At 36.8% G+C, this 14,748-nt stretch overlaps 1 protein-coding gene across 1 annotated transcript in view; it reads right to left on the bottom strand.

The window, feature by feature from the left end:
* Positions 1 to 7,239: 7,239 nt before the first annotated feature.
* Positions 7,240 to 14,748, bottom strand: part of LOC128662188 (aminopeptidase N) — a 57,609-nt gene continuing 50,100 nt past the window's right edge. The window contains exons 17-20 of the mRNA XM_053716011.1: positions 12,769 to 12,936; positions 9,725 to 9,865; positions 7,994 to 8,075; positions 7,240 to 7,788 (exon numbers count right to left, since the gene is read on the bottom strand). Of these exons, the coding sequence (XP_053571986.1) occupies positions 7,633 to 7,788; positions 7,994 to 8,075; positions 9,725 to 9,865; positions 12,769 to 12,936 (547 nt within the window). The 3' untranslated portion in view covers positions 7,240 to 7,632. The remainder of the gene's footprint in view (positions 7,789 to 7,993; positions 8,076 to 9,724; positions 9,866 to 12,768; positions 12,937 to 14,748) is intronic.

A 14,748-nucleotide genomic window follows, 5' to 3' on the forward strand; every position in this document is an offset into this window, starting at 1 on the left:
GACCGGCTTTACTTCATAATGTTTCTGAGGAAAAAGTTGTTTTTCTGGATGATCCGGTCTTAATTGGTAGCGGTAAGGCACCTCAGTAATTGAGATGTGGAGTTGCCTGAGGGGTATTTTAGAAGGTTATTTGATGTTTATTAAATGTTTTCTTCTTAACTTTTCTCACATAATTTTAGCTGGGGATCGATACAAATTTGTGATAAAATTTTAAATGTATTTTAAAGTGTATTTTTCCCTTGGCTTATTTTAATTGAATTTATTAATAAAAATATTAAAATTTTTGAAACTTATCTTTTCAAGTTTATTTACTGTTTCACAACATGTCTTATATGGATCAAGAGCCTGCGCTCATGAATTCATGCTTATTATGTTTAGATGCACAAATTGCAGCTCCTATGAAATTTTGTTCTTCATGTTTCAAGAAAACCTTGCAAAATAAAGGTAACATTTTTGAGCCTAATGTCTCTCAGGATAATGCTGTTAAAATAATATCTCAGCTTTCTCCAGCTACGTCCTAAGCCTCAATGGCATCACATGCAGTGCCTTGCTGTTCCTCTTTTAACTCCTAGTGGAGTTTATTTAAAAGCAGAAATTGCTGCCCAGGTATCTTCAGCTGTATCTGCAGCATTAGCTGCCATTCCCAGATTACAGGGAAAATGCAAGAGGAAATCTAGAATTTCCGAAAGTATGGTTCCTGTCCTCAGTTCTGCTTCCCAAGTTGCTCTTTTTCATAATTCTGATGAGGAAAATACATCTGGACTTTCTGTCGGTGAAATCTCAGATTCGGACAGTATAATCCCTTCTTCTGAGACTGAGGTGGTATCCTTCAGATTTAAGCTTGAACACCTTTGTGTATTGTTAATGGACGTTTTAGCTACTTTAGATGACTCCGATACCCCTGTCATTGTCACTCCTAAAAAAACTAGTAAACTTAATAGTTTCTTTGATGAGCCTTCCACTTCAGAGATTTTTTCTGTGCTGGACAGTGCTAGGGAGATTATCTCACAGGAATGGGAGAAACCAGGGGTGTCTTTTTCCCCCTCTCCCATTTTTAAGAAAATGTTTCCCATCGAGGACTCCATTAAAGACCTTCATATACTGTACCCAAAGTTGAAGGGGCCATTTCCACTCTGGCTAAGAGAACCACTATTCCTATTGAGGATAGCTGTTGTTTTAAGGATCAGATGGACAAGAAGCTGGAGGCTTATTTGAAAAAGATTTATGTTCATATTGCCACCGTGATTAGTGCGTCATCTTATTGGTTCGACGCCTTGTCTGATTCTTTTCAAGTAGAGACTTCCTTGGATGAAATTCAACATAGGATTAAAGCTCTTAAATTGGCCAATTCCTTTATTGCCGATGCCATTTTAGACTAGGAGTTAAACTTCTAGTTTTGCTGTCCTAGCCTGCAGGGCATTATGGTTGAAATCCTGGTCTGTGGACGTTTCCTCTAAAGTCAAACCTTGTTTGGACCCGGTTTGGCAGAAATTATCTCTGATATTACTGGTGGAAAAGGGTCTTTTCTACCTCAAGATAAGAAGAATAGGCCTAAAGGACATCAGAGTAATTTTCGTTCCTTTTTTAACTTCAGAGGAAAGCCTTTCCCTTCTTCTTCCAAGCAGGAACAATGCAAGTCTTCTTGGAAACCCAATCAGTCTTGGAACAAGGGGAAACAACCAAAGAAACCCGCAGCTGATTCCAAATCAGCATGAAGGGTTTGCCCCTGATCCTGGATCGTATCAGGTGGGGGGCAGATCTTCTCAGTTTTCTCAAGCCTGGACATGAGATGTCCCAGATCCCTGGACTGTGGACATAGTATCCAAGGGTTACAAATTGGAATTCAAGACGTTTCCTCCCAGAGGCTGATTCCATCTCTCAAAATTATCTGCAGACCAGATAAAGAGAGCGTTCTTGAAATGTATACAACATCTTTCCTCCCTGGGAGTGATAGTTCCAGTTTCAGTGCAGGAACAGGGTCTTGGGTTCTACTCCAACCTATTTGTGGTTCCCAAAAAATAGGTAACTTTCCATCCTATTCTAGACCTGAAGTGTCTAAACAAGTTTCTCAAAGTTCCATCCTTCAAGATGGAGACTATACGCTCCATTCTTCCTTTAGTACAAGAGGGTCAGTTCATGACAGCCATAGACCTAAAGGATGCATGTCTTCATGTTCCTATTCACAGGGACCATCACAGATCCCTGAGATTTGCCTTTCAGGACAAACATTTCCAGTTTGTGACCCTTCCATTTGGTCTAGCCACAGCTCCCAGAATGTTTTTAAAGGTTCTGGGGGCTCTTCTGGCAGTGATCCGTTCTCGTGGAATTGCTGTGCCACCCTACCTGGACGACATATTGGTTCAGGCGCCATCTTTTCAACAAGAAAAATCTCACACAAAGATTTTGTTGTCTTTTCTTCGTTCCCACGGATGGAATGTGAATCTGGAAAAAAGCTCCCTTTCTCTTGCTACAAGAGTAGTGTTCTTAGGGACCATAATAGATACTCTATTAATGAAGATTTTTCTCTCTTCAGGCTACTGCTCATCCTTCAGTGGCTTCCATGGACATCCTTCCTTTTGCTCAATTCCATATGAGAGCTCTCCAGTTGTGCATGCTCAGACAAAGGAATGGCAACCATGCGGATCTATCTCAGAGAATAGAGTTAGATCAGTCATCAAGGGACTCTCTCCCGTGGTGGATTTCTCAGGAACATCTGTCTCTGGGCATATGCTTTCGGAGACCTTCCTGGGTGATTGTGACCACGAACGCCAGTCTGCTGGGCGGGGGAGCAGTCTGGAACTCATTAAAGCTCAGGCACTTTCGACTCGGGAGGAGTCTGCTCTTCCCATCAACATCTTGGAGTAAAGGGCAATTTACAATGCTCTATTGGCTTGGCCTCAGTTTTCCTCAGCCCAGTTTATCAGGTTCCAGTCAGACAACATAACCTCTGTGGCTTACATCAATCACAAGGAAGTTCCTTAGCCATGAAGAAGGTTACTCGGATTCTTTAGTGGGTAGAGACCCACAATTCCTGTCTGTCTGCCATCCACATTCCAGGAGTACACAACTGGGAAGCAGATTTTCTGAGCAGACAGACTTTTCATCCCGGCAGTGGGAACTCCATCCGGAGGTGTTTTCCAGATTAGTCCTCAAATGGGGGGTGCCGGAGTTAGATCTGATGGTGTCCCATCAGAATGCCAAGCTTCCAAGGTTCGGTTCAAGGTCAAGAGAGCCGCAGGCCGTTCTGATAGATGCTCTGGCGGTTCCTTGGGTTTTGAAGTTGGCATACCTGTTTCTTCTGTTTGCTCTCCTTCCACGACTCATTGCTTATATCAAACAGGAGAGGGCATCAGTGATTATAATAGCCCCTGCATGGCCTCACAGGATCTGGTTTGCAGACCTAGTGGAGATGTCATCTCTCCCACCTTGGAGACTACTTCTGAGGAAGGACCTCCTGATTCAGTGTTCTTTCCTTCATCCAAATCTCATTTCTCTGAAGCTTACTGCTTGGAGATTGAACGCTTAATTCTGTCTAAGCGTGGTTTTTCTAAATTGGTCATTAAGACCATGATTCAGGCCTGCAAGCCTGTTACTAGAAAGATTTACCATAAGATATGATGTAAATATCTTTATTAGTGTTAATCCAAGGGCTACTCTTGGAGTACAATTAGAATTCCTAGAATTTTATCTTTTCTTCAGGAAGGACTGGAGAAGGGATTGCCAGTCTGTACTCTGAAGGATCAGAGTTCTGCTTTATCAGTTTTACTACATAAACGTTTGGCGGATGTGCCAGATGTGCAATCTTTTTGTCAGGCCTTGGTCAAAATCAGGCCTATCTATAAGTCTGTTGCTCCTCCTTGGAGCCTTAACCTTGTTCTTAAAGTTTTACAACTGGCTCAGTTTGAGCCGTTGCATTCCATAGACATTAAGTTGTTATCTTGAAAGGTTTTGTTTCTTGTTTCTGCAGTATGATTCCCCTTATCTTATTTTTTATGCCGATAAGGCGGTTCTTTGTACTAAGTTAGGTTTCCTTCCTAAGGTTGTTTCTAATAGAAATATCAATCAGGAAATTGTTGTTCCCTCTCTGTGTCCTAATCCTTCTTCTTCCAAAGAACGTTTGTTACACAATTTGGATGTTGTACGTGCTCTTAAATTCTACTTACAGGCGACTAAGGATTTTCGCCAGTCATTTGCCCTCTTTGTCTGTTTCTCTGGGAAACGTAAAGGTCAGAAAACTACTGCTACTACTCTTCATTTTTGGTTACGAAGTATAAATCGTTTGGCTTATGAGACTGCTGGACAGCAGCCTCCTGAGAGGATTACGGCTCATTCCACAAGAGCTGTTTCCTCTTCTTGGGCTTTCAAAAATGAAGCTTCTGTGGAACAAATTTGCAAGGCTATAACTTGTTCTTCTCTACATACTTTTTCCAAATTTTCCAAATTTGATACTTTTGCCTCGGCTGAGGCTTCTTTTGGGAGAAAGGTTCTTCAAGCGGTGGTGCCTTCTGTTTAGGACTGCATGTCTTGTCCCTCCCTATTTACTCCCTGCTTACCTGATAAATGTATTTCTTTCCGGATATGGTGAGTCCACGGCCCCACCCTTTATTTTAAGACATTTGTTCTTTTGACTATAACTTCAGGCACCTCTACACCTTGTGTTACTCCTTTTTCTCCATTTCCCTTTGGTCGAATGACTGGAGGTTGTGGGTAAGGGAGTGATACTTAGCAGTTTAACTGTGGTGCTATTTGCCTCCTCCTGCTGGCAAGAAGTGATATTCCCAATAGTAATTACTCAAACTGTGGACTCACCATATCTGGAAAGAAAGAAATTTATCAGGTAAGAATAAATGTTGTTGTTTTTTCTTTCTTTAAATTCATTTGGTGCATTCGTTTGCACATTCGTTTTGTAAAAATTAAACAAATATCCATGCTTTCATTACAAATGTGCAAGCCTAGTAAGAACTTAAGAAATATATTCACAAGCTTTACAATTCCTCATCATACATTGAAATGTACCTTTAAAGAATAACCAAGAATTATTCCTTTTTTTTTTAGATTTCAATTGTGAAGTTACTAATGGTCCAGTTTCTTTTATAGGAACATCTACAACAGTTTTGAGCTAATATTATATTATCCACTGCAAGTAAATAGAATTGTTTGTGAACAATGTTACAAATTTATCTATATTATTCTGAGTAATATGTAACAAAAGTAACACGCTCAAAACTGGAATTTTAATACTCACCTTAACCTCAAATATAGACTACCTATCCAATTTATACACTGTATTCTAAGCTTTTCTAATAATGTTCGCACTGTAACACAATTCTCTAAGTTGCTCATCTAGGAGTCGGGAATGTTTGCTATATTGTTCTTCATCTTAGCAATTTTTCTCTCCACTATAAATTGTCCCTTAGCGACTGCAATGGGTACATGTTTTGGATAACAACCTTTAGCATGCAGCCATGTATTGCCCGATATTGGTTTCCTGTACATATCAGATCTAATTTTACCACTGTTGTCTGAGAGTGTGATCAAGATAATTCACTGTATATCTACCGCAACAATAGCTGAATCTTAGACCTAAATTATTATCATTCATGCATTTAATCAAACTGTTGCCTTCTTCCTCAGTTCCACCCCATATAAGCAAAAGAGCATCAATACAATGTCTATAAAGTATGATTTGTCTTTGAAGGAGTTTTCCGCAACAAAGATGTGGGACAGCCCCCCAACTCATAAATAGGTTAGCATATGAGAGGGCAATCTTGACTCCATGGCTGTTACGCACTTCTGCAGGAAAAAAAAACAACTCAAATTCAAAATAAGTGTGACTTAAAAGAAATTCAGTCACCTGTAAAACAAAAATTTGGAAATCATCTGAAAAATGAGAGAATCTAGACAAAAAATATTGTGCAGCCTGTAAGTCCTATGGTGTGGAATCAAGGAGTACATTGACACTACATCAATAGTTAATCAACAGTAACCCTCCTCCCAGACTATTTCTGACAGGACATTCAAAATATGCTGAGTATCTCTGATGTAACTGGGTAATCTCAAGCGTAAAGGTTGTAAAATCTAATCAAGCCACTGGGACAGATGTTCAAGGAGAGAAACAATGCAACTAACTGTCTAACCTGTACCTGTTCCAGTGACTTGTGTCATACTCCAGTCCCCAAATCCCAAAGGAATTTCCTATTCTATTAAGCTTCAGATTTGATTAAAAATAACTATAGTTACTGCGGTCTCCTATACCATGTGTCCAGTACATCCCACAATAATCTGCTTGAGGTACTGACACCTTAAATTTAATCTTACCTGGATGAATCTGCTGTATTTGGGGATATATTGTAGGTAACCAGATAGATGCCACTTTCTTGTTAAATTTTATTTGTATGCATGCTATGCTTTAATCACTAATCTGTGTGTCACAGGAGGGGGATAATTACTGTTCTGTGTTTGACAGACGGTGGTTAATCAGTTACCTGTGTTTGTGGTAGGAAACATTTATACACAGATGTCTGTGTTTGATGGAAAATTAGTAATTCACTGCTCAATCATTTAGAAATATATATGAAGCCAAGAGTATACAACATGGATGAAACAGGCAAAACAATGTCTAGAGCTTAATAAAATGTGAATACACCACTTTCTTGTAGCACAACATAGCTCACAAAAGGAAAATGATTATTTATGTGGAAAGGTCTACACTTAAGAAATGTTTTGTTCAGCCTATGGTAGTCATAGTCAATATGGCAGATTTATTAATCCTATTACTAGCGACAATTGTCAACCTCTTGTGCGCATGCTGGTTTCAAACCTTTTTTTTTTAAATTTGCATTTAAGGTTGCCACCCTTGTTTAAAAAAAAAAATAGAAATGCTAATTTGAATACATTTGTATACATAATTTCACAGCATACTCAGAAACTAAAGCTGTTAGGACTGATTATAAATGCTCTTTTGTTTATAATTAGATATCAACACATTTAGAAAAAAGTTTTACCATAGCTGATTATCTACCTTGACCAAAACCTTAAAATACCATCTAAGTGGCTGCCATATTTATGTCTGGTCTTTTTTCATGTAACATCTAGGATAGTCTCACCAAAGGAAGAAAATACATAACTTCTTTAAATTATTTTAATCCTACATTATTATACAAATAAAATGCATACTTACACTGTGTTAGTTAAAGAACTAATGTTGTAATTTAAAAATTTAATACAATTCCAAAAGTATTATATACACCATGATTAGAAAAATATAAATACAATTACATTTATTTATTTTTTAACAATACCAGACATTTTTAAATCTGGAGCAATACAGATAAATCCCTCAATTTAGCAATGACGCTATAGGTTTCAGAAAGGGCAGTAATGTATTGCAACTTGCAAGTGGTGTTAAATTTAAGCTGTAATGCATTGCTCAGATGTTCTAAAAAATGAATATTCAAAAAAATACGCAATACTTAAAATGTAAAATGAAATGATGTGTTTAGGGTCCTATTGCACCTCAGGACATAAAGGTTTGAATTGTAAACTAAGACAGAACCATGAGCCAGATGCAGTTCTCATGGAGATGCTAGTGGCTTGTTCCTGGTGTTGCGTAGGGACTTTGAGAAATATTCTTCAGGGGGTAACTGCATCCTTGAACCACTGTTGCACCGGTTCCTTGTTCTCATTTACCCATTTTATGTTAGCTTTGGTTCTCTCTATGGCTTGTTCCAGTGCCCGTGTAGCTGTTCCAAAACCAACATTCTGGTTGTCTATTTTAAACTGTTCAAGCTACAAATAAAAGAGTATAAGAGACTAGTGAGGGATTGTTACTTACAGTTTGTTTGACACATTTAATAAACACAGTCCTCCCACTCAAATAAGAAAAAGAGAAGGTAGTGATAGCTCTCATTCTGCAAACAGTGTGAGCTCTCCTAGAATCAGCAGCCTAACAAACCTTAACCAATGATATTCACAAGCATATATGTTTACTTACCTGACGCAAATCAAGTTCAGTGGAGAATCTCCGGGTAACACCCTGGATCAAGTTTCCAAAAGAGAAAGAGGATGTACCAAAACTATAAAGGAAAAACTCAATTAATACTTCATCCAGCTTTATTTCTTCAAATATCTACTGTTTCACTTGCGCTACAGTAAATAAACACTTCTCATTTCAAACTGAACTCAGATTCCAAGTACCTTCACTACCTTAAACAAAAAAATAAAATTTCCCATAAATTAATACATTTTCTTAAACGGACACAAAACAAAGCTCCTTGTAAATCTATGCTGTTGCCTCTCCATAAATTAGCGTATCTGCAAAGTGTGAACATTTTCAGAACATATTAACATCTTGTTTTCTCCAGTTTTTTTTTCCAGTAGCCATATTGCACCGACACTTACCTTTTTTGAAAGTGCCAATTTGGATTTTTACTTGAATAGACAAAACTAACCATGGTCATTATATTAACAAAACCTTTATTGATTTGTAGTTCTTTATCTGATAACCTGTGCTGGTGCCAATTAATAACATATATGCTTCAGGGTTACACTTCTGAAGTCTGCAGTGTGCACTTCCAATTATCAGAGTTGGAAAACAAACAATTTTTATAGTTGCTTAAAAAGGGGTGTAAAATAAATTCTGAAAGGATATTGCATATTCCATGACCTAAGTTTCCTTTAATATGTTGCAAATTGCCTGAACTAGCTACATACTAAACAGTGATTGCTCAGAGCAGTGCACAAACTCATTTAACAGCTAACTCTTATCAGCGACTCATGCGAGATAAAATAAGCATACTCATCAGGTTTTTCAGCACAATATGTAGAGTTTGCAAATCAATATTAAAGTGGTAAGTGGAAATGATTTCAAAACATTTTTTGTATGTGGAACTTTTATAGTTCAGTACTTAAAGGGACATAAAACAGTATGAGCTAACAAGTTTCTAAATATATAATGCAGTCAAAGCTTACATGCAAAACGGTTTATTTTTTAACCCTCATTAACCTCTTTAATTCAGGCATAGTTTTGTTTGCAGCAAGGGGGCATAGTCACATGTCACCTGAGTAAAACAGTGCACAGTATAATGGTGAAGATTTCACAAAGCATGTGATATTATCCTCATGGAAACAAGCAAGCCTCTTGGCAACAAACAATAGCAGGACCTGCTGTCCCTTCTGAACCCCCCCCCCTTACTTGCATAAGTAATTATCCTCACATGCACACTCTGTTACATGATACCTAAGGTTTTGGAGTAAGACACTGATAATCGGGTGGAGCAGCTACAACTGGGAACACTAAAGTGTAAGTCATTTTGCAGATTTTTGGAGATTTTATTAAAATACTTATAAGCTTTTTTTTTTTACACTTTTTTCACACACTGTTTTACCTCAGTTAACCCTCTTATAATATGCACATAACTCAAACTGTTTTATGGCACTTTAATTGATGGTATATAATGTGTATTTACATAAAATTACTTTAATATCCCTTTAATGGATAAAAATTAAGCAAAGGCTCCTCTGATCCTGTTTAACGTAGGGCAATTGAAGTTATTGAGAAGAAGAATCTATTGGCAAGCTATTTTATTGCAGACTAATTAATTTTATGTTAGCAGTCATGTATATATTATTATAAAGTGCAAGCAACTACTGAGTCATTACCTAATGTAGTATTAGTGGAAATATAGTGTATATAATGAGTATGCAAGGAACACACAGTACTTACTTCTCTACCATGATTTTCCATTTAGCTCTAACAAAGTCCCAGGCAAGGCTCTGTCCGATCACATTACTGGCAACATTGGTTATTGTGGAAACTGAATCTTGTCTACGAATCTTTAATGAATCCAAAGAATAATCTAGGAGTCTAGGGAAATATGTGTCAGAATTATGAACTCAATTACACTTGTTATAAAATCATACTCGTTTTCAGAGAGTGTCAAATCATAGTTAACACTATGTAATTGCTACACAAATATTTATATGTTTACATCTATGTATGAAAAACCTAAAAATAAGACTTCCTTCCTAATGGACCACTGAAACCAAATAATTAACATTAATCAATTTTTCTAATTGCTAATTAACATTGTGCCAAAGACTGGAAATATTGTATATAAGATAAATTACTCAGACACCTTGAAAGTATTTTTCCCAATAAATTCTTTCTTTAATACAGGTGGTGAGAGTTCACAACTCATTACTCCTGGGAATTACCTTTCCTGACCATTAGGAGGAGGCAAAGATTCACAAACCTCAAGAGCTCTATAAAACCCCTCCCGCCTTACCATAAACTAGTCTTGTCTTTGCCTCTGCTGGAGGGAGTTGAGAATGAAGATGTTCATATGATTCTTCAGTGAGAGAGGCTTCAGTCTATGTTAAGGCCCATTTTCCCCTCAGAGTTCAGTGTTTGTCAGTGTGATGTATATTGGGTATGGTTAGTGGCTCTTTTTTTCACCTTATGGGAAATTTTGTCACAGACTTTCCATAGTGGTGTCATGGTCTTGTCTTTTGCCTCCTCTTATGGATCTACAATATACTCCTATTTCATAACCTCTAGTGATATGTTTCAGTACTGGTTTGGCTTTCTATTGCTTTTTTTACTAGAAGTTGAGTGTCTGTTGGTCTAATTGGAACAGACCTAAACAAGACAAAAAATCCACCCCTACTTCCAAGTCTGCATGAAGGTGCGGCCCCAATCCAGAGGCTCAGTTAGGGGGCATGGTGTCTGAGAGCACAAGAGGTTTGCACTCCCCGGGAGGCGAGGTTGCTAATAAATATCCTAAGACTCTATGCTCTTTTCAGAGCTCATTAGACTTGGCCTCTGTTGAAAAAGTAGTCTTTTCTATGTTTCTTATCAGACAACTTCACAGCTGTGGCTTATTTAAATCATCAGGGGGATTTTTTTATTCATGATTCAGACAGAGCATACAATTTTAAACAATTTTCTTCTATCCTCTTATTTGCTTTGTTCTTTTGGTATCCTTCATTAAAAAGCAAACATAGGTAGGCGCAACGCTACAGCTGAGCTCACTGCTGATTGGTTGCTGCACATATTTACCTCTTATCATTTGCTTATTAAGGTTTTCAGATAGAGAATTAAACACATTTATAATAGACGTGAACTGGAAAGTTCTTTAAAATTGCGTGTTCTATCTGAAACATGAAATGGAAAAATTTGGGTTTCATATCCCATTAAGTCCAAAATGAGCATCAATCAAGATTAAAGACCTCTTTATGGTGTTAAGATAGTAACTAACAGCTCTTAGTGAAGAGTGAGAAAACCCATTCTGGGAGGGTGAATCTGGGGACTTTTTTTCCTGGAATATGGGTGTCCTGAATCTTGACCTAAAGAGCTGGGTCTGGGGCCTTGGCAGGTGGAAAATTGTATAACTGTGAACCTATGAGGTAGAGGGTCAAAGTTTCAAGGGGTAGGTTTTACATTGTCCAGATTTGTATTGCAGGTGTGGAACATTGTAAGAGACTCAAATGTGATAGGGCCCATATATGAGTTAGTTTACGACACACAGGGCTTTGGTTGCAAGAAGCTGTTCCTAAAGGTATTGCTAGTGAGTGCTATATAGGGATCAGAATGGCCTTTTGCAGCAGGATTAATATTAATATCAAATGGAAACTGTATATTCAATGCAAACATTGGCACTTTTTACTAGTTCAGTTGGATTACCTGTTGTATAGGCACCGCTGCAAACCATAAACTAGATAATTTTATGCAAATTCTATTCCAAAGCTTAGATAAATCTTTTAATAGGATTGGAAATGGAATAAAGTAGCTCTTATGTAAATGCATATCAGACCATTACATTGTATCTGACACTAATTAACTTGTATCTGTGTGCGTATGTATTTTGGTGTAAACAGTGTATGGTTGCCTTGACAACTGTTTTTGGCACAATTTCTGTTCACTGGGGGAGGGTCTTAGAGGGTATAAATGTTTGCTTGTCACATTTTATTGTTGGTCTGATGAAGGGGAGCTGTCCCCGAAACGTCACGTAAATAAAAGCTTCTATTGCTTATCCTTAAGTCCAGTGAGTGCTGTCTTCTATTACCTTTATCTCTACCTGCATTCAGCACCTTGGCAACTGGACACCTGTTTGTGCGAATGCACCAGCCTCTGTGAATATATATATATGTGTGTATGTATACGTATGTGTGTATGTACTGTATATATGTGTGTATGCATATGTGTTCATGTGTGTATCTATGTGTTTGTGTATAAATATATATTTATGTGTGTGTGCATGTGCGTATGTGTGTATTTATGTGCACGCATATGTTATATATATATATATATATGTGTGTGTGCGCATATGTATGTATACATATTTGTGTTTGCACGTGCGTGCGTATGTGTGTATTTATGTGCGCGCATATGTTATATATATGTGTGTGTGTGCGCATATGTATGTATACATATTTGTGTTTGCACGTGCGTGCGTATGTGTGTATGTATGTATGTGTGTGTCTTTACATATCAGTCTGTCCACATGACATTTGTATATCTTTGTGACCCCATTTGTTGTCCCTCATTCTACTTTTAATGTTTTAGTTTCTTTGACAGAAAACTAGAATTGCTTACACAAGAACACCAAAACTGTTGATAGGTTTCTCAGCTTCACCCAGGGCCACACATTTCCTGGAACACTATGTCCCAGCCACCTGGGCCACAACCCCTTATGTCTTGTCCTATGTTGGCAGATATGCTAATTGCTTAAATCATTTATTTTGTAATGTACCCATAGTGCATCATACCTGTTGAGTATCCATGGTTCCTTGCTGCAGGACAGAGCTGCTCTGAGTTTGTCTGCTTCTTGAGCATTATCTACTTTACTGAACTCTTGCCATATAAAGTTCCATTCCCCTTCTCCTCCTTGGGCTACTGCATTGCAATAGATTGTGCTCCTCAAATTTGGATGAATACTTTTATGTTGGGGAAAAAAAGGGATTTTGGAATTTAGTAGGAATTTAAAATGTTATACCAATCACTAATATTTAGTATTGATGTAAAGAAGACATATAATTGTTGATGTAGTCATTTTTTATTTAATTCAAATCAAATGGCTAAACAAAACAAAAAACAAATAACTCAAGGCATCGAAAAATACTAAACCACTCTTCATTTTTTTTACATTTGCCATCAGCATAATTTATACAAACTTGACTACAACTCCAAAATGAATGGAAAGTATTATAATGCTATGCAAATGTATGCACTTACTGGTTTTAAAAGACATCATACACACACACACATTGACATAGATATACATTATAATGTGTGTGTGTACTTCTGGAGTATTTTCAATTTAAAAAATGTTATGCAAAAAGACAAAAATCAACATGTTAAGTTGCTTCTGTTTCATATGGGTGACATCATTTAGTTCAATGTCCCTTTAAGTAATGACTTATTAACATTTAAGTAGTGAATTATTAACGCTATAGCTTCATCATTTTTTTGTTTTTATTAATATTTTCCTTGGTTATATTTCAAAGATCCTGTGTAGTGAACACAAATTTCAAATAAAGACCATTAGATGAAAACTGTGGAATATGTAGACTATGCTTTATTTATAATATAAGGGTGAACACCTTATGAACTTTTTATAGGTGTGCATAGAGGGAACAGGGATCAAATGCCCCTCTAACATTCACACATCTATTGTCTAATTTCTTACCAAATGTAGTATAAAAAAATCATAACTTTGCAACCTAATGGGATATATGATCTCCTCTTTCAAATTAGGGGCTATTTGTCCTTTGTTTATGGTGCTGTATCTCAACACAACACATAACATGACTGCATGATTGACATAATAATGGTGAATATTAACCTCTAGACAACAAATTTACATATAAATATTTAAATAATGTCTCATATGACAGTCTAATATATCACTTGATTTAAAAATGGCAATTATTTTATTTTCTCTATGCTTTTGTTAGAAAACTAGTATATATTGTATTTGTTTTTATCTATATTGATATTATTATAATTATAAGACTTTTGTTTGTTTGCCCCTCCCCCTGGAAAAATTCCTGTGGATGTGCGTAAACTCTACAGAACGTTTAGGAACCAGGAACGAAAAGCCTTTAAAGAGAACAATGATAGGTTTAAAAAGAAAGAAAATTAAAAATGTGAGAGTCCTTTTCTGTTTGTTTCCTGATATTTAAAGGGACAGTCTACCATAGAATTGTTATTGTTTTAAAAGATAGATAATCCCTTTATGACCCATTCCCCAGTTTTGCATAACCAACACAGTTATATTAATGTACTTTTTACCTTTGTGATTACCTTGTATCTAGGAACCTTCTTCCAGCCCCTGATCACATGACTGTGACTGTTTATTATCTATTGTCTTAAATTTAGCATTGTATTGGGCTAAATCTTAAATAACCCCCCTGTGCCTGAACACAGTGTTATCTATATGGCCCACATGTACTTTCTGTCTCTTTGTGTTGAAAAGTGATTTAAAAAGCATGTGATAAGAGGCAGCCCTCAAAGGCTTAGAAATTAGCATATGAGCCTACCTATGTTTAGTTTAAACTAAGAATACCAAGAGAAAAAAGGTAATTTGATGATAGAAGTAAATTGAAAAGTTGATTAAAATTAAAAGTCCTATCTGAATAATGAAAGTTTAATTTATACTAGACTGTCCCTTTAAAATTAAAAAAAAAAAACATGTCACAGTTTAATGCTATCTTATCATTTAAAGTTCACTATATTTAATATCTTCT

This window comes from Bombina bombina, chromosome 6 (assembly GCF_027579735.1).
Source record: "Bombina bombina isolate aBomBom1 chromosome 6, aBomBom1.pri, whole genome shotgun sequence".
Lineage (NCBI taxonomy): Eukaryota > Metazoa > Chordata > Amphibia > Anura > Bombinatoridae > Bombina > Bombina bombina.